The sequence below is a fragment of the Equus caballus genome, chromosome 8 (assembly GCF_041296265.1).
Source record: "Equus caballus isolate H_3958 breed thoroughbred chromosome 8, TB-T2T, whole genome shotgun sequence".
In the NCBI taxonomy this organism is placed as follows: Eukaryota; Metazoa; Chordata; class Mammalia; order Perissodactyla; family Equidae; genus Equus; species Equus caballus.
The window spans coordinates 97,400,930-97,428,552 of NC_091691.1; the positions used below are offsets into that span (position 1 = coordinate 97,400,930).

The 27,623-nt window shown below is 43.1% G+C and overlaps 2 protein-coding genes and 1 long non-coding RNA gene across 7 annotated transcripts in view; 2 read left to right on the plus strand and 1 right to left on the minus strand.

Moving 5' to 3' along the window:
• Window positions 1-10,325, plus strand: part of CNDP1 (carnosine dipeptidase 1) — a 28,842-nt gene extending 18,517 nt beyond the window's left edge. For both annotated transcript variants that reach the window (XM_014727869.3, XM_023647990.2), the window contains exons 8-12: window positions 4,756-4,916; window positions 5,992-6,156; window positions 7,522-7,663; window positions 9,748-9,895; window positions 10,087-10,325. In XM_014727869.3, the coding sequence (XP_014583355.2) occupies window positions 4,756-4,916; window positions 5,992-6,156; window positions 7,522-7,663; window positions 9,748-9,895; window positions 10,087-10,153 (683 nt within the window). In that variant the 3' untranslated portion in view covers window positions 10,154-10,325. The remainder of the gene's footprint in view (window positions 1-4,755; window positions 4,917-5,991; window positions 6,157-7,521; window positions 7,664-9,747; window positions 9,896-10,086) is intronic.
• A 9,894-nt stretch (window positions 10,326-20,219) lies between these two features.
• On the minus strand, window positions 20,220-24,634 carry LOC138915302 (uncharacterized). Its single transcript, XR_011421103.1, has 2 exons — window positions 24,496-24,634; window positions 20,220-20,843 (listed from the first exon to the last, which is right to left on the minus strand). It is a non-coding gene; the product is annotated as an uncharacterized lncRNA (long non-coding RNA).
• ZNF407 (zinc finger protein 407) overlaps window positions 24,374-27,623 on the plus strand; it is a 448,774-nt gene continuing 445,524 nt past the window's right edge. For all 4 annotated transcript variants that reach the window (XR_002810021.2, XM_023647991.2, XM_070221185.1 and 1 more), the window contains exon 1: window positions 24,374-24,999. The gene's annotated coding sequence lies outside the window, so the exon portion shown is untranslated. The remainder of the gene's footprint in view (window positions 25,000-27,623) is intronic.

Sequence of the window (27,623 nt, forward strand, 5' to 3'; positions counted from 1 at the left end):
CGCCACTTTTTCCTTGTTCACACAGCTCCAACCTCAGCCCCACCCGCTTGCATCCCTCTGGTCTCGGCAGGGACTTGGCAGTCTAGGACAGCCTGCAGGGCCAACTTGGTGGGAGGTCTCCTGAGGGTCTTCTGCAACATCTTTAGATGTAGAGCTTCCTGCTCCTTCATTCCCCAAATTAAATAATGAAATTTTATCTATCTAGCTATTATCTATCCATCTTTATTATCAATCATCTACCTATCATCTGTCATCTCTCTACCTATCATCTATCATCTAACTATTCTATCTATGATCTATTTTATCTATCTATCATCTACTATTCTATTTTTTATTTTTAAAGATTGGCACCTGAGCTAACAACTCTTGCCAATCTTCCTCTTTTTTTTTTCTTCCCAAAGCCCCCCAGTACATAGTTGTATATTCTACTTGTGAGCGCCTCTGGTTGTGCTGTGTGGGACACCGCCTCAGCGTGACCCTGGTGAGTGGTGCCATGTCTGCACACGGGATGCAAACCTGCAAAACCCTGGGCCACCAATGCAGAGTGCATGGACTTCACCACTCGTCCATGGGGCCGGCCCCTGCTATTCTATCTATTGATCTTTCATCTATCTATTGATCTCTCTCTCTATCTATCTACCTATCATCTACCCATTCTCTCTATCCATCTATCATATTCTATTCTTCTACAGCCTTCTAGTTTTCCTAGAATAAAACTCTTGGACTATATTTTCCTTGCTTGACACTTTCAGACAGAATACAACAAGCCCTTTTCCTTTAAATTGTTTCCAGAAGAATTCAGATAGCTTGCAACTTAATATTTTTTGGGGGAAAAAAGGTTAATTCTCCATTCTACCAGAACTAATTTTGTCTTCCCTAGGAATGGCATCATCAAATCTTTATAGTGCATTTTGATTTCCCCCAAGCATGCCTGCTCCATAACATCCTTTTAGATTGTATGGTTTCACCCAGGCACGGAATTCCATTTAGCCCCACAAATGCATATTACTCCACTAGGAAAAGTCAGACCAGGATCGTGAACATAACAAAAAGCATGTGGCTTCTCTTTCTTTAATTTTTGAAACAAATCAAATAAGCAATCCATAACAATGTGATTCTGGATTGTGCCCTCTGTGTGGTTTTAATGTGGTTTGTCCAAATACGTAAGGACAGAAGCTGGAGCTTTAGCACTGATCAGATGGCGAGCAGGAATTTTGCTTGCTGCCATGCAGGGCTGTTGTGGAGAAATCCCGATAGCATCTTGACTCCCACGCCCCACCTCAGCCACTGCAGATTAGGATGTCATGTCGTGGGAGAGCCGGTTCTGTCCTGTCCTCACCCTGCAGGCTGGCAGGTGCCCTACACATCAGTCAGGAAACTGGAAACCCAGATGGCAGCGCTCCCACTGCTGTGTGACCATGTGCAAATCTTCTAACCTCTCTGTCCTTCAAGTTCCTCATCTGCATGGTCCTGATAACCACCACGATTACTAATAGGTCTCAGATGTTTGTTGAGTGCCAACTATGTAAAAGGCATGAGACTCTCCACTAGGCAGTACAAAGAGGGAGTACAAAGGAAAATCAATAAGTTCCCTGGCTTCAAAGAGACTTCAGTGCAGTGTGCCGGGGAGGCAGGAGGTGGGAGGTGGAGGTCCTCATGTTCACACAGAAAGCTCTCACCTCTGTGCTTTCCTCTTGGCAGACATTTCCCCACTCCCTGCACTCTCCTAAAAGCCACAAAGTAGAAAAGATCACTGGGTCGAGGGCGTTTGTATAAGCACCAAATATCCGACATTATTAAAATGTTAAAATTCCAAGAAGACTCCCGGGGATGGACGATTCCGTTTCCTGTGGACAGTTCTCAGAAGCGGCCCCCTCTGCCTCCCATGCATTCCCCAAGCCTGGGCTCCTGGCCGAGGCAGCCGTGGCTGTAGAAACTACCTCACATTCACAGGATCGTGGTTTCAAGTGGAAAATGAGAAGGGGGAGGTGGAGTCTTAAGCATCCTGTTTTCATACAAATGCACTCGATACTGAAGCATTAGGGCAAAGAAACACCAAAATAGGAAATGTGGAGCAGAATTATCTGCATGGCACACATGGCGGCGTTTTCCCATCGCCATTCCTTGATGGAGGTTCCGTCAGGGCAGTGTGCTGCGCAGCCCCTGGAGCTCTCTCTAATCAAACTTCTCTGCAAGTGAATGTAAAGGGAAGGAAAAGGAGGGCATTATGCGTCTCTCCTGTCAGGATGTGTGTCTGCTGGCACAGCCTGAGCCAGCAGCTGGGACGGCTGCTTTGTGTCCTGAGAAAACAGGGTCCGAGGTTGAAACCTACACCGAGGACCGGGCCGGGCAGTTCTACGGGAGATGTGCAGTGACATGTGGAGAGCCCGCGCTGCTCAAATCACAGCCTAATTTGCTAATGACATCTGAATCCCCCCAACACACAAACACGCACACTGTGGTAATGTCTGGTAACACCAGATAAAATGACAGGAAAAATGTCACAGCTCAGTGTCATAAGATGGACACTGAGCATCCTGGCTACTAGAGTATTTCAGCTCTTCATTGTTGTCAAACTGGATGTTTCAGACATGCATCTCTCTTCTCACCACTGAGACTGTGCCTGTCGCATCCTACTCAACCTCTGAGGCCCCACTGTGACGCTGTCGTCTTCCCTGACGCTTCCTCCTTGGCTGGTTCACTGCGTGCTCTCTGTGCTCCTGACAGTTTGCCCCTCTTTATAGCTCTTTGCACGTGGACCCACAGTTATTTCTTTACCCTGCATCTTTCTGGCTGGTTTGTGAGCAGGGTCTGTCTCTTATTCATCTTTGCAGCTCTGTTCTTGCACACAAGAATGCCAGCAGAAGTTGAGGGACATACACTAAAGGGAAGACTTAGTGATTGTATTATTGGCGGTAGTTGATGTTTTGTTTTGATTTTGGTGAGGGTGCTAGAGGATGGACTGCCAATCAGTGCCAGTCCCAATCACTCAGAGCTCAGCTTATTATTTTGACTTGAATTTTACTAATGGGTTTGTGTCATTTACTCAACATACAATATGCTTGATTGGGCTAAATGAGGAGAATTCCATAACTCAGGACCTGCAGGGAGGCTGATGTATGCACAGCAATCTGCAGTACTGTCCCCAAAGTGGGGTTACACAAGTCTGGGCAAAGTCCTCGGAGGACCAGGAAAGGGGGCCCAAAGAGGATGTGGTTGAAAACCAGAACAGTGAAGACGTTGCTTCACATTTTGCTGCCTTAGCACCCTCAGACCTCAGGGCTTTGCTGTCTATGATCATTCTCAGAGTGCTGGGAAGCCCGTTATGTATCGCACTACTGCCGTCCCCACTACTGTAGATTTTGGTAGAGGGTTTACCTTGGCTTTAATTGTGTCTCTACAGAGCCAGCCACCTGGTGGTCTGCTCATGTCGGGTCACACTTGATATTTAGACTTTTGTGGTCAGAGACAGTGCTGTCCTGTGTATTCATTCCTCTGGGGCCTAGAACACAGCAGGTGTCCAATAACTACGTGGAATGCATCCATCCTCTTAGAGCCTTCAACTCTGTGCTTTGTAATTATCGACTTTAACAGAAAGATTTGAAAATACAGTGCTTCACAGTAATTTTCTGATATTGTCAAGAAAGACTGTCACATCAAGAATATGAAGCATATCTTTATGAAGTGTCTTTACTTGAATGGGGATTAAGTTGGCTGCCCTGGAGACATTTTCCTGTCATTTCTGTTAGTCTACTTGCTAGTTGCATTGTATCTTTGATAAGTACTTTCTCAAGATAGCGAGCAGTGTTTGCTAAATCTTGACTTCTGTTTCTTTTATAGATAGTCACTGATGATTTTCCCCCATTCCTATTGGTCCAAAACTCTTTCATAAAGAACAGATTTGAGTATCTTCTTATTCACTGTGGAGGCTTTTGTGGTTATGATGTATATCTCATAGACTAGACCTCAGGGATATTATGCTTTTGATTAAAGACGAGTATTTATTATATTATTATGGTGTGTGTAGGAGGAGAGAAATTGAGAAGGAATGATGATTTTCAGTTTCTCAGGTATGTATATATATATAAACATATATATTGAAAATTTTTTGGGCTGGCCCGGTGGCGCAGCGGTTAAGTTTGCACGTCCTGCTTCTCGGTAGCCCGGGGTTCGCTGGTTTGGATTCCAGGTGCAGACATGGCACCGCTTGGCAAAAGCCATGCTGTGGTAGGCATCCCACGTATAAAGTAGAGGAAGATAGGCACGGATATTAGCTCAGAGCCAGTCTTCCTCAGCAAAAAAAGGAGGATTGGGAGTAGTTAGCTCAGGGCTAATCTTCCTCAAAAAAACTTTTTTTGTAATGAACATGTGTTACTTTTTAACTCATGATAAGATAAAACTAAAAAAAAAAAGAAGCTTGTTTATGATATAAAGGTGGAGTTGAGAATTGGGATATAATGCAGGTAAGTCATACCCAATGGAATTTACTGCAGAGTCGTGTGTTTTCATCCCTCCATTGACAAGGTGGACATTCACGCGGGTCCAACTCAGGCTGAGTTTGCCGGGTGACCAGCTCTTTCTTCTGACCATCACCTCTGGGATGTGAGTTGCTGCCAGTGGCTCTGCTGTGGGGACCAGGGCCGGTCACAAGGTCTGCTGCAAGCCCAGGAGAGTCCCCCATGATCCTGCTCCAGGACCAGAACATCAGCACACTGGTGACTCCATGTGGCTTTGTTTCCTGTGTGTATCTTGTAGGTAGCCTTGTAGACTCATCGGGTCATATTCTGATCCCTGGAATCTATGACCACGTGGCTCCTCTTACTGAAGAGGAAAAAAAAATGTACGAAGCCATTGACCTGGACCTAGAAGAATACCGGAATAGCAGCCAGGTTAAGAAATTTCTGTTTGACACCAAGGTATGGTCACAAGTTGATGGATAATCTGAACGAAGAATGATGGTAACAAATATTTTCCCAAGGCTTAATTTACTGTGTCCTGTTTATCTGCACATCTTAGAACTGAAAGCAGATGTTAATTCCAAGGCGGACTTTCACTTTCAAGGCCACTTCCCTGTGGTCTAGATCAACCAGACCTTTATCTGGGGTCCCACTGGCACTGGATTTAGGCACCTAACCATGGAGCAATTGCATATTTCACAGATGTGTTTTTCCAAATCAGTTTTCTGGACTCAATCCTAAGCCGGTCTTCAGCCGGTGAGCTGGGCTCCCTAACTGTTTAAAGATTGAGAATAGTCTGAGGTTATTCCAGCTCCATGACCCTAATTGTTCATTTTTATAGGCAAAACCAAGAGACTTAGGGGCTAATCTGTAGACTGCTACGTCACTGCTGCCTTGGTATAATAAGTAGACCCAAAGCCGAAAGCGTTACTGGCAAATTTAGATTTTTTCCTTTTCCCTTCTCCTCCTCCTCCTCCTCCTTTTTAAAACGCTTGCCTGCTAGGGTGTTTGCTAGCTATGGCTGGTTCCTGGGGGAACAGCCAAGAGAGGGAGAAGCATGCAGAAGAGAGTGATAGAGTTTATTATCATGAAGTGTAGCTCTTCCTCAGACTAGCTCTACAGTGGCCATAGCAAGATTGAAAACTGGCTCAAACATCTGCGGAGTTCTTTGAAGCCTTCTGAAAAATAAAATGCATTTAGCACACAAATTATCATTGCAATGACTGGGATAGAAATTTATAACTGAACCCAAGTTTCTGAAAGGGCCCCTTTGCCATCTATTAACTGCAAACTTCAGCGACGAGGGGCCCTCGCCAATGGGAGTGGCTTGGGCAGGCGAAGGCAGCAGAGATCTAGTGTCCTGAGGGGAAAGTCCGCTTGTACTGTTTGTCCAGACATATCTAAGTGAGGTGATAATTAACTTGCCATTAACTGTGTCACAGATGTACAGAAATTGGTGATGCAAGCAATACAATTCAAATGAGTTTTAATTAAACATTCTTTCATATAATAAAATACTTTTATTTCAATTTAGGAGGAAATTCTAATGCACCTATGGAGGTACCCATCTCTTTCTATTCACGGGATTGAGGGCGCCTTTGAGGAGCCTGGAGCTAAAACAGTCATACCTGGCCGAGTTATAGGAAAATTTTCAATCCGTCTAGTCCCTCACATGAATATGTCCGTGGTGGAAACACAGGTAACAAACGTGCATTGTTCTTCTGTCCAGCAGCGCCATTCCTGAGAGCCGGATGCCACACAGTAGTGAGCAGCTCAGTTGTTAGCGTTGAAGTATCATTTTTTTCCAATACAGAAGGGACTGGAACAAATGTCAAGAAACCAATAGGATTTTTGTTGAGTAAAAATCTCTTTTCTCAATTATATGCAATTACAGTCATCAGACCAATAACCATTTGGAGTTGGAGTGATGGGAAATTTTTAAAAATTAAATGGTGGATAAAAAGGCAAGATTGGTTTTACACACAGGCGTAGAAGCTACTTGTCTATGGCTGGAGTGAGCCAGAAAATCTTTACCCCCAGCATTAGTTTGTCCATGATGTCTGAAATCAACCCCCTGAAAGCAGCCACCTTAATGAAAATGTTTGTGTCTGGAAGGAGGTGCATGTCTAAAGTATCGACCTATCATCAGTGTACCTCAAGTTGAACAGAAGGTAGACTCCGAAGAAGGGAGCTCAAGGAATACCTCGGCGGCCTCTCTCCATCCACTGTCCACTTTTATCGTTGTCTTAGCGCTAATTACATTCTCAAAGATCCTCCTTCCCCTCTGCGTCCCTCCGTTTTTTTCTTTCCATCTTTCCTCCCTCCTTCCCTTTCTGGATGGACTGTTGCTCCTCCTCACAGCACACACTTTACATGAGCGCAGGACGGTCTTCGTCTTGCTCACAGCTATGTCCCAGCACCTAAAACAGTTCCTGCCACGTAACAGGTGTGCCTTAAATGTTTGTTGAAGGGATGAATATTTCAGAGTATGAGTTTTTCTCGGGTGGATTTCCATAGTGGCAATGAGAATGGAGCCCAGGGGAGAGAGAAAGATGCTGTCAATGAGCCTCCTTCACAGCTTAGCGTGCAATTGCTCCCACTTTTTGGAAATTTCCAAGTGTGTAATGTTCCCAAAATATTCATTAAGATACTAAGTCCAAAAAGAGGGATATTCAAATTGAGAAGTTCTACTTGTATGGTGTTTCATAATTACCTCAAACATTCATCATATTCGTATTACCCATAATATCATTCAAGGTTTCATAATTACCCAAATTCATAATAACCCAACATTAACAGTGAGACACTGTGGTCGGGGAGGGGTGGGGGACAGGACTGGGATTGGAGGTTCTTGGGAGGGGTGGGAGTGAGAGCAAGTGTTTCTCACACTGGGTGAAGCTCTCAGTCCTGGAGACCCTGCTCACTCAGCGTCCTCCCTCTGGAAGAGCTAAGGGAAAATCAGAACACTTGAATGCGTCAGCTTGGGATTCCAATCAGTTTCTTGATACAAGGCTATGAGAGTAACTCAAAATTTTCTCTTACAACTGAAAATGTTACCTTTTAGGTAAAGCAGCATCTTGAATATATATTTTCCAAAAGAAATAGTTCCAACCAGATGGTTGTTTCTATGGCACTAGGACTACACCCATGGATCGCAAATATTAAAGATAATCAGTATCTTGCAGCAAAAAGAGCCATCAAAACAGGTTAGACTGATGCTATTTTGATTGCTGGTTTACACTGGGAACAAGGGGTGGTACCCGGTGGGGCTGTAGATAAAGCAGACACTTTTAAAACTTCAATGTGGACTCTCCTTTTATATGGGCTGCATTACTGATGGTAAACGGTGTGGTTCAGGGCTCTTTATACACACTGTCTCATGAATCCTCCCAACAGCCTTCCCCAGGGTGCAGATTAAGGTGTGAAGAGATTAAATAATTTGCTGGAGGGCACTCAGCTAGAAGTAGCAAAGCCAGGTTCAAATTCACATTCTGGAGACCTGAATTTGGGGAAAAATGATGGACTTGGAAACCTCCCAACCCTCCTTCTGCAAAACTCATGGAAATATTGGCCGATACACAAAAACTTTTAAAAGCACAGCTGAACTTGCACGAAAGTAAAGGAAGTCCTCTGGGGTTAAAAATGAAGAAGCTAAGCTTTAGTGGAGCGAGCAAGCTGGCACTCGGCTGCCCTGCGGGACTTGCTCTTCCCGGTCACAGAGGTCTGGGTTTAATGGCCTCCAGACCTCCTTGCAGCACTAACTCTCTGTGTCTATGAGCACAAGGGACACGAACATCAAAAATTAGAGGACAAGTCCAACACTGAGAGCCGTACTTTACACAATCATCCCCCCTGCCCCCAATTGTAGCAGTATTTTACCGGTAAAATTTGGGGGTGAAGAAAAGAGGAAGAAGAGTTAGGAAGTTAAATGGAATGCCAGCTGAAGAGAGATGTGTGATTGAAATGTCAAGTTCAACGGTAAAGACATGAAATACAGGAAAATGCAGGAATGCATAAGGCACCTTTTTGTCTATTTGTGTGCTAAACCAGTTCTGCTAACAAAGCAGTCATGTGCCACATAACGAGTTTTTTGTCAACAATGGACTGCATGTACGACAGCGGTCCCATAAGATTAGTACCATATAACCTAGGCGTGTGGTAGGCCATACCACCTAGGTTGGTGTGAGTACACAACAATTAAACCACCTAACAATTAAATCACCTAATGATGCATTTCTCAGAATGTATCCTGTCGTTAAGCAATGCACGAGTGGACAATATCTTTATTCACATTCACACCTTGCTCTGTGGATACAGAAGACATGGCATGTTCTCTTTTGTGTCTTCATTTTATTTTTCATCCCACTCCATCTCTGACACCTTTACCTATAGCCTAGGTTTCAACTCCTCTCTTTCTAGACCCTAGGATACCCATTAAAACTGTTTCATGGGATACCTTGAAAGTTGAGTACAAACACTGCAACATTCAGGTAATAGTTGAGTACAGCGATTTATTCATATATTGGTTACAAAAGAAACACAAAACACCAAAGAAATGTGTTCCTAATATTTAATATTAGTGTTTCTAACATTTAATTCATGAAGCAACCATAAAAGTAGGTAGGTACATCTTCTTGTGGTACTCTGGCCAAAAACACATGACCTCTTCCAATCGTGAAAAAACGTCAGACAAACCCAAATTGAGGGACATTTTACAAAACAACTGATCAGTACACTTCAGCAGGGTCAAGTTCAGGAAAGACAAGGGAAGACTGAGAAACAGTCACAGACAAGAGACTAAGGAGCAACGACAAAATGCAGTGTGGGATTCTGCATTGGATCCTGGTACAGCAGCAGGGAAAGAGTGAAATTCAAATAAAGTCTGAGTCTAGCTAATAATATTATCCAATGTTAATCTCCTATTCTTGATAACTGTACAATAGTTATATAAGATGTTAACATTAGGGAAAGCAGAGTAAGGAATACTTGAGAACTCTATACTACTTTTGCAACTTTTCTGTAAGTTTAAAATTAGTTAAAAATATTATTTAAAAATATTTCTTAAAAGTAAATAATAGTAAATAAGGCAACCACAGTTTTCTTCTTGGCTGTATTGACTATTTTAGAATATAAATTGCATGATATCAAGACGCTTACTTATCCCAGGCACCAAATTTAATGGTGAAAAAAAAAAAAAGAAAGAAAGATAAAGTAAACATGACATTTGCGGAGATCACTGGGGGTAGTCTTCTCATTAATTTATTCAATGCCTTCTTTTCTTGTGTTTCAGTGTTTGGAACAGAGCCAGATATGATCCGGGATGGATCAACCATACCAATTGCCAATATATTCCAGGATGTTATCCAAAAGAGTGTGATGATGCTCCCGCTGGGCGCTGTGGACGATGGAGAGCACGCGCAGAATGAGAAAATCAACAGGTTAGCGGGTTCCTGAGGGGGCTGATCTCTCAGTGTGCAAACCACAGGGTGTCCCCATCAGTAACCTTCCAACATGCTGCATATTTTAGATTGAATTTATGTCATCAAATCTTCCTGTTTAAATTGTAGACTATTTTTCCTCCATTATTTGAATGGAAATAACAGTTTCTCTTTATTTCTTCTTTTGTTAGGTGGAACTACATAGAGGGATCCAAATTATTTGCTGCCTTTTTCCTAGAGATGGCTAAGCTGCATTAACAATGACGGGAACCTTCCAGCTTACATCTGAGCTGCTGACAGATCCCCTCTCTTACACCCCTGGACAGGAATAGAATCTAAATATCCAGAGAATTTCAGTCCAGTAAATAATATTTTCCCTCTTTAATATGTGTTTGGACATTTGGACCAGTAATAAAATATTTTAAAGGTACAGACACTGGAAATGGTTTAATGTCTCTGTTGCACACCTCTCTAAAGTCACAGCTACCTTCAACAACTTGATTTCCCCAAGTCTGGCCGCAGTAGTCCCTGGACTGGACTCATTCTGCCCTTCCAGCACAAGGATGGTTCTTTGGTTAGACTTCTCTTGCCATTTGATTGGTGGAATTGCTCTAGTTTGCTGTGTCCTGAGGTGCTCATGACACATAATCATTCATCCACTGACTGTCAGTACTTATGTCACTGTTGCTTTCACCACACATTACTTTTATACTGTTAATAAAACATTGGTCTACCCCACCGACTACCATGATTTCCCTGTGGGTTCATTTTCAGATGAGTTATTGAAGCGTGATACATATTAACTTCTTGCCTCCCCTTCACTTTTTCCTTTCTTGAAAAGTTTTGAAACAGAAATGACCAATATTCACATTCTTATGCCATTTGGGATTCCTTGTGAGAAGATGAGTATAGATTTATTCTAAGCCTCTTTACCTTTGCTGTGAGTGGTGCCAGCCCACTGCCCCTCCTGCATCCTGTTCTGTCTCACTACCCCATCGGTAGAGGCCACTCTCCCTCCGACACCTGCGCACATGTAAATTCACCACAGTAGAATCAGTCCTGATGGAATTTCTCTCACCCCGTTGGAATTTTACTCAGTGACTACATCTAAATTGTTCAGAGCTTTAAATAGCATCAATTTTAGACAGAGAACTGATCAACCCTGACATCAGTAACACATCCCAAATTTAAAGCCATCAGCTCAGGTTGCATTCATCAGTCATTTTAGTCGACCATCTTGTTTGGCTCGATTGGATTTGATGGTGTAAACAAATAACCAAAAGCATGTAATTTTTCTACAGCTAAGTATAAGTAAACAAATCACTTCAATCTTTATGAATTCACTATTTAAATAGCATTAATGGAGAAGAATTTAAGGGTTTATTAAAAATGTTTCTCTTATGATTCCAAATAAAAACAAAGTGCAACATATTCCATCTCTTTGTGGGTTCTTGAAATGTCAGTTTTAAAGCTTGCTGCATCACGTCTAAAATGGCTGGATCATGGGGCCAGCTTACCCTGCCTCTTGTCACAGAAATGGGACCCACCTGTGGCATCAGCCTCGCTGAGGCATCCATAAGGAGCCACTTCTTCTCTGGTGCTGGACAGCATCAAGTCCTCTTGGTTAAATATTCGCAGGTGTTTGGTACTCTTTACTATTTAAGCACAGTCCATGCTCACCAGATTTGGTTGAATCTTGTGAGGTTTTCAGATTCCGTGGACCTACCTGATGTATTTGGCAGAGTTCCCAAGGACTAACTGTGCAGGAGGTTTATGACGCCAATTTGTATTTTAAAAAGGGTATTCATAGTAGTCAATTAACAAAAGTTGGTTGTAAAATATAACCATTTCTGAGCAATGGAACATCAGTTTTACCAAGTCACTAAATAATAAGATGTATTTGCTGATCTTCATTCCTGCTGAATCTCTGAGACCTGCAATGTCTCGATTAATTATTCAGCTGCCACGAGGTGAGGAGGGGAGGAGGACGAATGAGGTCATTGAATCTAGGAGATTCCAACCCTGGGATGCCTGAGTCCAGAGCCGTGGTTTTCTGCCTCCCCAGGTCATGATGGGTCTCCCCAGCTCTCATTGATGGGTCCCCATTTTCTACCCAAACCCAAGCCATGTGGCTACCTGGGTCTTGCTGTGGTTTGGCAGCCAGATAGGAAGTATTTTCCATATAGATTACATTCAGAGGGACGACAGAAATCTTCCCAGTTATTAGCCAGAAGACCAATTAACCAGTAATAAGAAGACAAAGAGGTTGGGGATAGAGACATTTAAGTATTTGCTTTAAAAAATTTTATCAAAGAAGCATATGCACATGGATAAAGATGACCACCCAGTATACTTATTGGGAGTATATAGTGACATGATCAGGAGGGGACGTCATCGTATTGAAGGAGGGCAACATGTCAGGTTTGGGACTGTCCAGGTTTGGACTGTCAATTAGATTTGGTAGATGCTCTTATGGAAGATAATGAGGACCAGGAATGTTCTTGGTTTTATGTTGTATTCATAAAAATAAACCTTGTGTGAGTGTGTGCTAGACAGTGCAAGAGCCCTGTGGTGACACACATTCTCTGCACTTGCAGCTGGAGGAGGGCAGTGGGCCACAGACACACAGAGAACCTGGTCTGGGCTTCTTCTCGCTCCACATGTTCATTCCAGTGCATCCCTCCCTCAGCCTCTGTGTTAGCCAGACACCAGCCCAGCCCAGCCCAGTCCCCTCTTCTGAGAACTGGACCTTGATCCTCCTGCATATTTAATATCTGAAACTCGACTCGTCCAAAATGGAAACTTTCATACATCGTCTCGAATCTGTTTCACCCTGGTATTCCTTGCCTTGGTAAGTGGGCCACTGTAATCCTGAATCTTCTTTGACACTTCCCTCTCTTTCAAATTCAATTCGATATCAAAACCAGTTACTCCATTTCTCAAAAGCCACCACTTCTTCCATTTTCACCATCACCTCCCATAGCCTGTAAGCCATATCCTCTATAACTTTTGCTGAGTTATTGCGAAAGCCCCTACCTAATCTCTTTGCTTTCATGGCAGCCCTCTCCAATGTATGTGTCACATTGCAGACTGCACGTCCCTTTTCTCCTGCTTAAAATCCTACAGCGGCCATAGGGTCTTAGCATGAAGCCCAACATCGCAATAGGATCTACGAGTCTGGCCCACTCGGTTCTCTGCTTACTCCTCTAACCTCACTACATATGTCCCAACAATCCCATCCTTCTAAGCCTTCTGGTTTCTCAAATGAACTGAGATCTCACCTGCACCAGAGCCTTCTCTGATTCCCTCCCCAGCCCTGGAACACTACCTGTCCTCTTGGTCAAGCTAGTCCCCCCACAACGCCAGACTCCACGTTATTCTTCAGATCTCAGCTTAGTTGCACTTTTTCAGGAAAGACTTTTCTGATTCCTCCTGAGCGAGTTAGGTGTCCCTATTCACCATCACAATCTCCATAGTTCCACTGTAGCGTTTAAGAACATATTTTAAGAAACTACCAGCTCCCCTTCTAGACTGTAAATCCCTGAGTGCAGAGACTGTGTCTGTTTTGTTTATTGTGCTGCTGCCAACGTTCCAGGCATGTTGTAGGTTTTCAGGGAACATTTATATGATAAACTAATGGAAACCTCAAGACTTGTTGGTCCGTCTACAGGATGCCACGCATTCCCAAAATTTATGTACATCTACCTTAGTAGACTTACAGCTTCATAACATCAGATTCCATTTCCAACTAATCTCTGCACTTCATGGGCCCCGTGAAGTCCATTGCACACAGTAGGTGCTCAATATTGCTTACTAAAATCTTCCTTTTGACTCTGCGGCTGCATTTTTGGGGTGTCCTCTGCCAAGCCTGCTGTCTCCTGCCTGGACTTCCATATGCTCTTCACCTCACATCATTCCTGGTTGAAATCATCTTGAGAGCAGCTAGTACTGGGAAAAAAGCACATAAAACAAGTCATGCTGAGGTGCCACTGACTGATAACAGCTCCTGGGGATCCTCCCAGGCAGCGCTTGTGACGTCACAGGGGTCATGCCTAAATTCTGAAGTCACAAACTGGCAGCCTAGGAGCCCCATGGGCTCCCTTCACTCTGTTTCCTGCAGCCTTCACAATGTCCTAAGTACTTCTGAGATGGACGCCAGCATTTCAGAATCGGCAGACTTCACACAAAGGATTTCTCTTGAGCAATCACAAGGTTGGGTAACACTGACCTGCCATTCCTGGAGAGTGATGATCAGCTGAGCTGAGAGGCTGTGCTAAGCACAGTGCCTGGCCCATAATACGTGCTCAACAAACTTCTGAGAAGTGGAATAAGAAGGAAGCTTATGAAAGAAGAAGACAATGCTATTCTATCCGGCTTCTCACTTCTACTGACAGCTGCTACCACTTAAAAAACAAGTCCCCAAACAAACGCCATTTTATGATAGGGCCAAATGATCTTTAAATACTATACTATTTTAAAAATCTAGTTTTAAATGTATTCAATTTATCTAGCTATTATTTTTAACGTTATTTTTAAATTCAAGTTTGAATATTAATTGAACATGTAATAGCTAAAGAATTAAATAATGATTTGAGGTCTTGATTATACAAGATGAAGTAAAACATTTGTTCGTGTGATAATGTACCTACAGTTAGCTCTACTATGGTTGAGTTACCTATCTGTTATACCACTGTCTTTCGTGACAACCACCAGTACAACTTAAACCAGGGCCTCACACTTGCACACATTATTTCTGTTCTTTTACTGACCAACCCTGTGACATCTACATTCTAGTTTGTAGCCCACTTGGCAAGTAAGAAAGGTAATCTTCCTCTTCACTATATTGAAAAGAACTTTCCTCTTTAGGAAACAAGCACTGGGAGGCAGAGGCTAGGTTTGGTATATTTCATGCTTTGCTCAGCTATCCAAAGGCTCAATCAATTGATGAAGTACGGAGACAGAAACACAGGGGATTTTCTGAAGCAAAGTGATGTATTTTTTTTCCCAGCACAATGTGGAAGAGAATGGATGGTAGGTGTAATGACTATAATTTCTTAGCAGTCATGATAAGTAAATAAATGCTTCTGAACTTTTTTAGTTTGGGTAGATTGAAGAGAAAAAACTATCATTACATGGAAAAATTTTATTTAAAAACATTATTCTAGTGTAATTTCTTACTCAGAATGAAAAAAGATGTCAGAGAAATTATGCCTCTGACTATAATGGAAAGTATGAAGTTTTAAATCATCTCACCTCCCACACTGAAATTCATCAAAACAGCATTCCAAGAGAACTTAGATTTAAAATTTTAGTGTGGGTGGTTAAGTGTTCATAGCATATTCTCACTGTTATTGTAGGTAGGCATATGAATGTAATGGCAGAAAATGTTAACTTAAAGGAAATTAGAACTTTAAAGGGCACTGTTCAAGTAAATTAGTCATCAAAAATGGTTAGTCACCAAAAATGACCAGTGCTTCCTTTCAAATTTTAAATAATTATACTCAAATAAAGGAGGCTATCGAGACTTTATTTAAAACCCCACTGGAAGAACCAGAAGGCAGAGTTCAAGTCTACCACATCAGCACAAAGTCAGGGGAGGGAGGTGCTGCAAAGGAGATGAAGTCACAGAGGGGAAGGACCCAGTCCTGCATACTCTGCCTAAACCTCTGGATAACCTCTGAACTGTGCACGTGTGAGGCAGAGTCAAGCCTCCCAACTGAGGACAAGGGAAGTGAATGAGATTTCACTTGCTACCATGACAAGAGAGACAAAGGACGGAGGATTAACAGAGCCAAAATAATGGCCTGTTAAAACAATAACAACAACAAACAACCTCTTCAGAGGAATCTCTGAAGTATATTGCTCATATGTCTAGGATACAATTCAAAATTACTAGACATCTAAGAAAGAGGAAAACATGACTCATAATCAAGAGAAAAGAGGAAATGAATGAAGATTAACCTTAAGATGATTCATATGCCGGAATTAGCAGACAAAATGTCAAAGCAGCTATTATAACTTTGCTCAAAGACATAAAGGAAAATATGCCTTTAATAAGTGAACAAATAGAAAATCTCATCAGAGAAATAGAAATTATAAGACAGAATCAAATAGAAATTTTAGAACTAAAAGATACAATATCTGAAATAAGAAAAAAATCACTAGCTGATTTTAACAGACAAATGGAGACGACAGAAGAATCAGGGAACAGAGAAGATAGATGAATAGAAATTATCTAATCTGAAGGTCTGAGAGAAAAGAAGAATGAAAGCAAAGCAGAAAAGGACAGAGCCTCAGTGAGTTGTGTATAATATCAAGAGCTGTAATATATATTTAATTGGAGTTCAAGAGAAAAAGAGAGAAAATGGAGAAGAAAAATATTTGGAGAAATAATGGCCGCAAATTTTCCAAACTTGGTGAAATACATAAATTAACAGATGTTAAAAGCTCAGAAAACCCCAAGCAGGATAAATATGAGGAAAATCATGCTTAAGCATATCACGATCAAACTGATGAAAGCCTAAAATAAAGAGAAAAATTTGAAAGTAGCCAGAGAAAAATGACAAATTACATATAGAGAAACAGGAAAGGGAGGAAAGATCTGAATGACCTCTGCTCATCAGAAACAAATGGAGGCCAGAAAACATGCAAAGATATCATCTTTAACAAACACCTCTTGTGGGCAGCAGATGGGGCTAAGATATTCTTTTTAATCCATTCTGGCAATCTCTTCACATTAAATGGAGTATTTAATCATTAATATTTAATGAAATTATTAATGTAGTTGGATTAAAGTCTTTTCACTTTACTATTTGTTTCCTATGCTTCATTGATAACTTTCGCCTATAACTCCTTTTGGAAATTCTTTAAATTATGTAAGAAAATAAAGGAGAACAAGATAAAAAGTGAGTGAAAAAATAGGAATTGTTGTTAGTGCCATAGAATCAATTCCAACTTCTAGCGACCCTGTGTACAGCAGAGTGGAAACCTGCCTGGTCCTTTTGTGCCATCCTCTCACCGTCTACTGCTATATCAGACAACGCTCCACTGCTATTCATAGGGTTCTCATGACCAACTGCTTGGAAGTGGCCAGCTAAATCCTTCTTCCTAGTCTTAGTCTGGAAGCTCCGCTGAAACCTTTGTCCATCATGGGTGACCCTGCTGGCATGTGAAATACTGATGGCATAGCTTTCAGCATGACAGCAACATGCAGCCGCCACAGTGTGACAACTGACAGGTGGGTGGCGTACTTCCCTAACTAGGGAATGAACCTGGGCCACGGTAAACAATAAAGCAAATATGGTAAAATGTTGACAGCTACAGAATCCTCATCTGGAGAAGACACAGGAGTTCTTTGCACTTTTCTGTCATTTTTTAAGTCTGAAATTATTTCAAAATAAAAAATTATAAAGCAAAAAGATGTCAGAAATTAAATGCTCTCTAAATTCTAGTTTAGCGTGAATGATTAGATTGTAAGAAGAAAATTAAATCTATTATTCTTGCATTTTTTTTATAATTGGGGAAAACTCTCCATCACAAAGTCAAAACTGCTCTTGCATCTGTCGGATGTTTGGTGCAGGCTGGGCGGGAGAAGCAAAAGCGAAACTCAACAGTAGTTAATCTAAGGCAGAACTCCGGAGATAGGGCATCAGAGGAGTGAGAGTATACACTAGACAATATTATTCACTGCTCTTGGCCTTGGAAGAGAAGATTCTGGTTTGAGTTCCTGTCTAAAGAAACAACATAACACAGTGCAGTGGTTCCCAGCCTTTGCTGCACATTCGAATCACCTGGGGATCTTTAAGAAGTACTAATGCTTGGGTTCCTCTTCTCCTGCCCCCAACTTTCTAATTTAATTGCTACGGGGTGTGATGTTGGCAGTGGGATTTTGCAACATTCCTGAGGTGATTCTAATGTCCAGCAACTTGGAAACCACTGGTGTAGTGGTGCAAGCATGTTGAATGGGCTCCAGATCAAATCCAGACTCCAGATTTTGCCAGTTGAATAATTCTGGGCAAGACAGGTCATCTCTCTGAGCTCTAGTTTCCTTAGCTGTAATGAAATTAGAACATGTTTATTGCAGGGTTGTTGGCAGCAAAGTGACAATATGTGTAAAGCACTTAGCATAGTGTCTGACACATAGCAGATGCTTAACACGTGCTATATTTGTTTTTGTTATTTTAATATTCTAACATTTCTTCCATTTATAAATGAGAGAGAAATCTTCTACAAATCATCATTTCTTAAAGAGGAATATTAGGAATCAACTTATTTGTGCCGCTGGGGTACATATGATGCAATTCCAAATTGGGATCTTCCTTGCTCTGCAGCTGAGGTCTGTTGCTAGGAAATGTCCAGTTACTGGAAGATGAGGCCTCCTGGCTGTGAGAACAGAGGTCATTATGCATCCTCAGTTAGTACTAGTACATCTTAAATCTCCACGGAGAAAGCTGGATGTCACATTGTCTCTGCACTTCCTTCTACCTCATCGACTGAATGTATTAAAATTAGGTACTCAAATTTATAAAGATGAAATCAATCATATTCTGTTGTAATAACTTACTTAAGCTATTGGCTTCCTACCCAGCATCCACTTTCCCCTTTCTTCCTAATTCTTATTTTGTTCATGTATCCACCCCTTTCCCACACAGCCAAGTGCTACAGGGAAAGCTCACACCTTACCACGATCCACGTAGGCCCCAGAGGTCTGAAAGCTTAGGATGGGCACAGGAGCCAATGCTGGCTGTGAGTTTGAGAACGGTTTGCTGCTGGGGGCATTTGGGAAAACTTTCTTCTCTCTGAAGAGAAAACTCATAGGAAAACAAGCTCTCTTTTCTTCTTGGGACATTTTTTCTGTCCAGGTGTGATGCCTGGAATCACTTTACCCTGAAGTTGAATCTGACATTTAGAATCAAAGAGCAGAGAGATGAAAAAAGTCTAAGTCCTTGGTACCGAGATTCGGCTACTGAGTCAATCAATGAAGCCTCCTCTACCTCTGGACTCCACGTTTTGTGAGCCGAAAAACCTTTTTATTGATTAAGTCAATGGTGGTTGTATTTCTATTATCTGCAGCTAAAAGCCTCCCGATACAAATACTTTGTGCATGTGTGTCATCCTGCAACTATTTCACATTTCCTCATTTTCGAAGCAGTGATACATTTTTAATTTGTGTAACTTTCTACAGTTTAAAAAGTTTTTTTCAAAAAACTGAGGTTATGATAGTTTACAACATTGTGAAATTACAGTTGCAGATTATTATTTGTCAGTCATCATATAGGTGCACCCCTTCACCCTTTGTGCCCACTCCCTACCCCCTTTTCCCCCTGGTAACCCTTAATCTGTTCTCTTCGTCCATGTGTTTATCTTCCACATGAGTGGACTCATCCAGACTTTGTCTTTCTCTCTCAGGCTTAATTTGCTTAACATAACACCCTCAAGGTCCATCCATGTTGCTGTGAATGGGACGATTTTGTCATTTTTTATGGCTGAGTAGGATTCCATTGTATATATATACACCGTATCTTCTTTACTCAGTCATCCGTTGATGGGCACTTAGGTTGCTTCCCTGTCTTGGCTATTGGGAATAATGCTGCAATGAAGATAAGGGCACATGAGTCTCTTTGGAATTGCTGATTTCACGTTCTTAGGATAGATACCCAGTAGTGGGATGGCTGGGTCATATGGCATTTCTATTTTTAATTTTTTGAGAAATCTTCATACTCTTTTCCATAGTGGCTGCATCAGTTTGCATTCCCACCAGCAGTGTATGAGGGAAAAATGTTTTTTTACATTAATGATCTTGTAATTTAGTCTTTGAAGTAGATATTATCACAATTATTATTACCATTTTACTGATAAGAAAAACTCAGGTTCAGAAGGTTAACAAAATAGTAGTAAACGATGAAACAAGACATCATGTCTATTTGATTCAGTCTGTTTTTCTCTATAGACTGTCATTAATCCCTTCACGTTTTCATTTCTCCATGGCACATGCCAGGAGCGAACTTCTCACCCCTCTGAAGTTGGGTGTGGCCACGTGAGTTGCCTTGGCCAATGAAATGTGAATAGGTGAGAACTATTTTACTTCTGTGCTGAAGCTTTCAGAACCCGCACGAGAGTCAGTGTCCTCTCTCCCTCTAACCCACAAAGTGGAGGTTCCAAGAGCGCGGGTCCCATGGCGGGTGTCAGGGAGTGCAGTGTCCAGCAATATCGTGCTAGACTTGAGGTGGGAATAGACTTGGGTGAGCTCTGGGATGGTTGTTAACACAGCGTTGCTTAGTCTTTCCCGACTGGTGCATTCATAGAGTTAAAAAAGCTGTAACACTTTGTTTAAAAAAAAAATTTTTTTAATTGCAGTAGCATTGGTTTATAACATTGTATAAATTTCAGGTGTACATCGTAATATACTTCAAATTCTGTGTAGATTACTTCATGTTCACCACCCCAGACCACTTTGTGTTTAAACCACGATAGTTTAATTCAGTTCCTATTAGGCATCTCCATTCTAAATTTTTCTCTTGGCAAGTTTTGTAAATTTCATGCAGGAATAGCAATTAATTGGCTAATTAGACATAAAATGTATATAGTTCTCATTAAAACAGGTTTTATATTTAGGCTAACTAAACTGTAACTCCTGATAGGCCTCTTTGATATGAGACAAACAGACATATTCAATGTTTCTCAACATTCTCTGTGTGTTTGAAAATGCTGCTTTGATATGGAGACGATGTGGGAGTGAAGTTCTGGCGCCTTGGCTGTGCAGCATCTCCCTCTTGCCAGGGAGCCTCTTTACTGGGACTACATCCTGGCCACAGGGCCAGATTAGCAGGAGCAGTGTGTGTGGGAGAGTAAGCGTGGGACATCAGAGAGGCAAACAGTTACCAAAGTTAGCCAGTACAGGCAGAACTAGGGAATAATACGTCACTTCTTTGAGCTTCATTTTTCTCATCTGTAAAATAGAAATAATATACTTATTTAGAGAGGTTATAAGGTTTGCAGCCTACTACCTGGCATTTATGGAACAGTTGGTATATTATAATTTCTTTTGTACATTTAAAAAATTTTTCTACCTGCTATATTATAAACGTGTTTACTATTCATTATCTAATGGAAATCACATACCTACTAAAAGATGTAAATCTATCAATTGCTTTATTTCCTCAAACGTGATGAGCATAGCTTTTTTTACTTACGAAGTTTCAAACCTTCACTCTGTGTTTTTCCTTTATAACTTCCTTAGACTGCAGGTGTACTAGATTTGGTAATAATACTTCTCTATCATTTAAGTTGCTTCATGGTGCGAGCAAAAGAAAACTAACTTAATAAAAGGATCTGATCCAGGCTAATGCAAGTGGAAAGTTCTGAGCGGGGCTGGCTTTGCCTGAGGCTTAAACCAGGCTGACCTGTAACCAAGAGCTCTCCACCTTCACCAGGGATCTGTGCAGCTATCCATGTCAAACATGACTCAGAGGAAACCTTGCTCTGAAGGTCACCCTTAGAATCAGAAAATTAGTTCTTAATGAGACCCATGGAAGCTCCTAACTGGAAATGAGGGATGTTTGCGTTGTTGGCGAGACGGCACCCTCACTACTGAGAGCTGAGGTGGCCCTGCTGATTGAACAGTAATGACTGTTCCATTGTTATGCTTCCTTTTGTTAAAGATGAGCAGATTAAAACTAAACACGATGAAGGCAATAACATATCAATTTGTACTGGGAAATTCCAATTCTACATAATGCTTAAGTATACTTTAATTTTTTATGATAGAAATATTACAGTAAACTCTGAAAATTTAAATGATTTAAACCATCTCTTTCACCAATGATATACCGTTTCCTCATCTTTCTTTAAAATTCCATTAGGTTCCTCCACCCCAAAAGTATTCATACTCATCGGCTACCTCTCCCTTACTGGAATTGTTGATGCGCAGGGCCACTGCTGCAAAGCATGCACCAAAGAGCGGGAGAGGCCATGAATAACACACTCATGGAGTACACCCCAATAAATCCACATGCTTGAATTCACAGTATTTGAATTTCAAAACTATGCAATTTTTTTTTTAGGTTAATTTGTGGCAGAGAAAGAACTATGACCGAGATGTTCTTATGCTGTGTCAGAGAGGGATCTGAGGATAATCCTCAAATCAATGATGCCCCCACCTCCACCCCTTGCTAATGGCTCCAACTCTGGCTCAGGAGTGTTGTGGAAATATTTACAAGGACAGATTAAGGCATGTAAAAACATTCACATTCGTCAGAAAAAAAATCCTCATCTCTGGGAGCAGTCTAAGACAGCAGGGAAAGGCATTAGCTAAAAGTGTAAGGATAAACATTTCTTTGAGAAAACTTGTCTACAATATGAAGAAACATCAGTCAATGAATAGAGAGTACGGTTCAAACACAATGGGTGGAGAAGCTCCATTTCAGAGGAAAGTGACAAGGATGGGAGCTCCAACACTGGCAGAGAGTCCAGCAGCTCTAACCAATCAACAGAAGGGATAAAATCTTTGAACAAACTAACGTATGGGCTCCAAGACTTTCCAGGAAACATTCTACTGCTGGCTCTTCTGCCTCTCAGCGCAAAAAAGTTGCTTGGCCCCCCACCCTGGGATCGCCATCCCTCCAAATGCTAGACAAGAGTTAGACAAGTGTCAGACCACTCCTGTTTTATAGCAACCTTGTAAAAATAAATTAAAATTTTATCTTGTGGTTACATAAAGGTGCAGGGAAAACAATTTTTAAAGAAGTCTCAACGTTTTATACAGATATAAAGAGTTGTCTATCTATCCATATATAGATACACACACAACTGAAAAACTCTCAGGACTTCTTTATATATAAATTTTCCTAATGAGACACAAAAAAACAGAATCAATTTTTTCCTATACTCTTGGGTTTTTCTAGAGGATTGCATGACACATATTCAGCGCTAAATAAACCATAGTTACCAACATTATTAGTATTATCTGATAGAACAAAGTCCTTCAACGAGAGTAACAGTATTAGACACTATTACTACAATACAGGAATTTTAGAAACTCTTCTACTACTAGAATCTCAAAAGAAAGGAACTTTACCCTAAATAACTCATTTAATACATGAGGAAAATGAGGTCAAATTGACTTCCTTAATGTCACATTATGATGTAAAGGTCCTCTTTCAGCAAAATAATGGATGATGGAACTGAAAAAATAAACTCAGATTTTATTTCACTGCTCAAAGGAATATGAAATGTAAATTAAACGCCCAAGGTAAGAAAGGTAGCAAGATCAATCACCCGACTGCCAACACGCTTAGTCCACACGGAGAACTGCGCTAGCTGCTGTCGGCAAGACATTTGTCACCCTGTCATACAAGACCAGCACTGTTGAAATAGATCCTGAAAGATTGTGTTAATAAGTACTACATTTTCAAGTAAACTCTAAGTAAATTTCAAGTGAACTCTTCGAAGACAGAATCTAGTTTTATTACCTTTTACTTAACCAGGCACCCAGTAAATGTTGGTTAATGGAATAAATACAACATTAACAGGCTGGTCAAGCGTTCTAAGGAAACTGTTTTCCATGTGCTTCTCTAGAACTTTTCATTACCTATCACCAAACGGAGTCAGCCTGGTGGGCTGGAACAGGCTGACTCTGGAGTTTAAAGCCGAGGTCCCCTTTTACTAGCTGTGTGATCTTGGAATGGCTATTTGACTCTTCTAAATTGCAATTTCCTACTGTGGATGACAGACATGAAAATTCACGTGAATCACAGTGAGAATTCGACCAGATAACGTCTATGCAAAATACTGCATAAAACAGTATTAAAAATGTTATCACCCGAATATTCTGATTTTTTAAAATAGAATTGAGCTGGAATCGGCCTTAGAAATGATCTGGTTTAGAAAGCCTATCATTATTATAAGGTTATGATTGTCCCACTGTAAGTTATCTTTCTAAGTACAAATCTGATTATTTAACAGATTTCCCTATGCCCGCAAGATAAAGTCAAAACTCCTTAGCAAGCCCTAGATTCACAACCTGACCCCCAGTGGGATACTGCTGCCCATCTCTAGACACAATGTCTTTCTCACTGCACTTTTCAAGCGGTGGTCTTCCCTCCTAGATTGAGAGTTTTCAGACAGTCCACGCTCGTGCTCGTGTAAGGGGCGGGAGGGGCTGGTGACGGCCACGACCCGGTGGTGGTCGTGCCTCACTTTCTTCCTAACAATCCTTGCGCTGTGCCGTTAACGTTTATGAAAACAGTCCGTGCAGGAACGTTGTAAACACCCAAAGCGTTTCCAGCCTTGGTGGCCAACTGGCGAACAACCCCATTCAGCTTTTTGCCTCCCCGTTAGGATCAGAATTCGGCTGGCGACTTCCTAGGGTCTGCGACTCCGAGGACCCCTACTAGGAGCACCCAGAGGCTGTTCTCCTAACCCGGAGGTGCGCACGCGCCTGGCACAGCAGGAAAACCTCGCTCCGTTAGAGGAGGCCTCAGAGGCGCCGGGCACCGCTCGGGCCGGTGGAGGCGGAGGCCGGCCGCCCGCCCCGCAGGCCTCCGGCTCCCGCCCGGCCCGGGCGCGTCCGTTTCTCCCGTACCGCCCTCGGGGTTCTTTACCGCGGGCGGGCGAAGGGGTGGAGTGAGGAGAGATGGAGAGGGAGGAGGCGGGATCGCCCGGGGGTTACCCGCTCGGGGAGCCGCTGGAAGTCCCAGGTGGCCTTCCCGGCCAGACGCCGCCAGGCTCTCAGCCTGACGCGCGTCTCCCCTTCCTTCGATTGACTCCTTCGGCTTTCCGTTTTCCTCTTGGGGAGGGGTGGGACTTCCGGTTTCATCTCCGAGGGACTTCTGCCAAGAGCTGATGGACAAAAACAAGACGGCATACGGTCCGCTGGCCACTCGGGGCAGGAAAAGGGAATTCGATGTGGGTTTTACTAGGCCAGTTCCGAGATCCTGTTTTTCGGTCGTGGTGTCCAGTGCTCGGACCACGACAGAGTCGTCCGGGGAGCCGCCGGAAGTCGCTCAAAAGAGGCAGGAAGTCCCTCCCCTTCCTCCCAGAGGGAAGACGGTGAGCCGGAGGAGTCAGTCAGAGGGGCTAGCAGGAGCGATTCCGTCGGCAAACAGGTAAGTTATTCTCTGGCCGGGGCGGGGGGTTTGGAGGCGGGGACCGTCCAGCGTCTGCGCGGGGCCTGGGGGCGGTGGCTTGAGGGCTCGGGCCCGGGCGGCTGGGCGCCGGGAGCCCCGCCAGGACCCTTCGCTCTTCCTCCTCCCCCCTCCCCCCGCCTCCGCCCCTCCCCGCTCGCCGGTCCCTCCCGACGCCGCCCAGACTCGCCCGACACCCGCCCGCCGCCCGCGCGGCGTCGCCGCCGCCCTGCCCCTGCCCCCGCCCTCACCTGCTCGCTCCGCGAGCCGGGCTCCCGGGGACCCGGCGGGCCTCAGTTTCCCCGTGGGCCCGGCCTGTCAGCGCGGGAGCGGCGCCCCGGGCTCCCCACGCACCCCTGCACGCAGTCGGGGTGCTTCCGACCGCCCGGCTTCTCCGGCTGAAACGCACGCGCCCAGGCGGGGAGCTGCCCGGTGTCGGTTTATAGTCTGGGCGGTGGTGTCCGTGGCCGCCCGCCCACTCCCTGTTTTCCCCAGCGCACCGATGCGCTGCTGCTACCCGCGCCTCCTTCGGTTGAGGATGCTGGTGCCCGAGAGCACCACGCCTGGAAGTGGACGGTCTTGGCCACTCAGGGTCCAGGTGCTCTCAGCAACTAGCGGGAGACCCCAGGCTGCCGCACGCCGCTGTTGGCAGCAGCGGGATCGTCACTGGAGATACCCACCTCTTCCTAGTCGGCGAGCACGGCCTGAGTGTGCGTGCCCGCTTTCTGGAGCTTAGTCCGGGGGAGATGGGTGCCAGGAGCTGCTGACCCCTGTCGGTTGCGTTGAGTTTTGAATAGCCTGTGTATTTCGTTGGGGAGTTCTGGACTAGGACATCTTGGCAGGGTTGGCATCTACGGACACATATGTAGGATTATTTTATAGGTAATCATAGCCCGAATGGTGATTGAGTTAGAACTTTACAGTCCGTGCCAGTGGAACTAGTTACAGTATGCACCTGGTTTGCGGTGAAGCGTTAGTCCAGTTGCAGCACTGCCTGGGGAAGGTCGCTAACACGTATTGATTAGGACATCGTTAGGAGAGCTCATTTGATATATACTCTGTATACTTCATGTAGCACGGCAGCCTTGTAGGGTCGGAATTACTATTCCCTTTTCACAAACTGAGACTAAGGTTAAACAATTTGACCAAAGTTAAGGTCAGGATTAAAATCTCAAGTGTTTGTTACTCATTGTTTTTCAAGTTTGCTACATGTAAGGTTACTAACTCCTGCTGGCACGTCTGCAAAACAGTGAGGCAAGGCTCTCGTAGCTGGTGTCTTCTTGCCTGACATGTAAGGCAGGTGTGATTATTACTGATAATACAGTGGCTCCTGGTGCCTTTTTAAAAAAACCTGTTTATTTTGGAATAATTTCAGATTTACAGAAAAGCTGTGAGATAGCACAGAGAGTTCCACTTCCATTCAGCAAAGCAAAGTGGCTCCACTTCATCAAACTGCTTCATGCCAGTCACCATTCTAGGTGCTGGAGAGAGTAACACGCTGCCCTAGATGATTTCAAAGTCTGGTGGAAGAGACAGATCCATAAACAAATATAGTGCCTTTTGCTCAGTGCTGAAATGGAGAAAGGGGAGCACAGAGTAAATTATGTCTGACTGCCTGGGAAGGAGTGGCGCGAGCTTGCGGGATACAGCATTTGAGTTAGGTCTCAAGGATTAGTGGGTATTCACTTGATTGATGGGACATTTCTGCCAACATTCATTCTAACTAGGTTTGTGTTATTAGAAGAGAACTCTCTAACCTTTATAAAACGGACTCTTCTTATTTGATTCTCCTCTCTCCCTCTTTCTCACATCTCCTCTGAGAGGTTTTTGTCATAGTTTCCACAGGTTGTGAGAAGAATCCCGGTTTATAAATCCGTGAATAGGACATGAAATTAAGCTGTGTTTCTTAGTAATGGAAGTATCTAGATCTGTACATTTTAAAATTCTTTCTCTTTCATAGTTAGTGGTCTGATCACACACATTGTTTATGCGAGGATGGAGCACAGTTCTTCTGAACAATGCCCACAGCAGAGGGGTATTTTGAGTGAGTGTGTTGGTCATTGTGGGCTGCTCTAGGAAAACGCCATAACCCCAGGTGACTGAAACAACAGTCATTTACTTCTCCCAGTTCTGGAGGTTAAGTCCAAGATCAAGGTGCTGATACCTGGTGAGGCTCTTCCTTGCTTACAGACAGCCACCTTCTTGCTGTGTCTTCACGTGGCAGAGATGGAGAGAGAACTCTGGTCTCTCTTCCTCTTCTTCTAAAGACGCTGATCCGTCTTGGAGACCCTACCATTCTGACCTCATCTAAACCTAATGAGCTCTCAAAGACCTCATTTCCAAATACCATCACGTTGGTGATTAGGGCTTCGGCATAAAAATTGTGTGTGTGTGTGTGTGTGTGTGTGTGGGCGGGGGGGGGCGGGGTGCACAATTCTGTCTGTAGTAGGTGGGTTTCTTGGAATTTTTGTTATTATGAGGAATTCCTCCAAAATAGGCTTGATATAGAACTAAATAGGAAACTGTAAAATTAGCATTTATATGGCTTTTGATACAGCAAAGTAGTAAACACAATTTTATTTAAAATCAGAAGAAATTATTTTGGA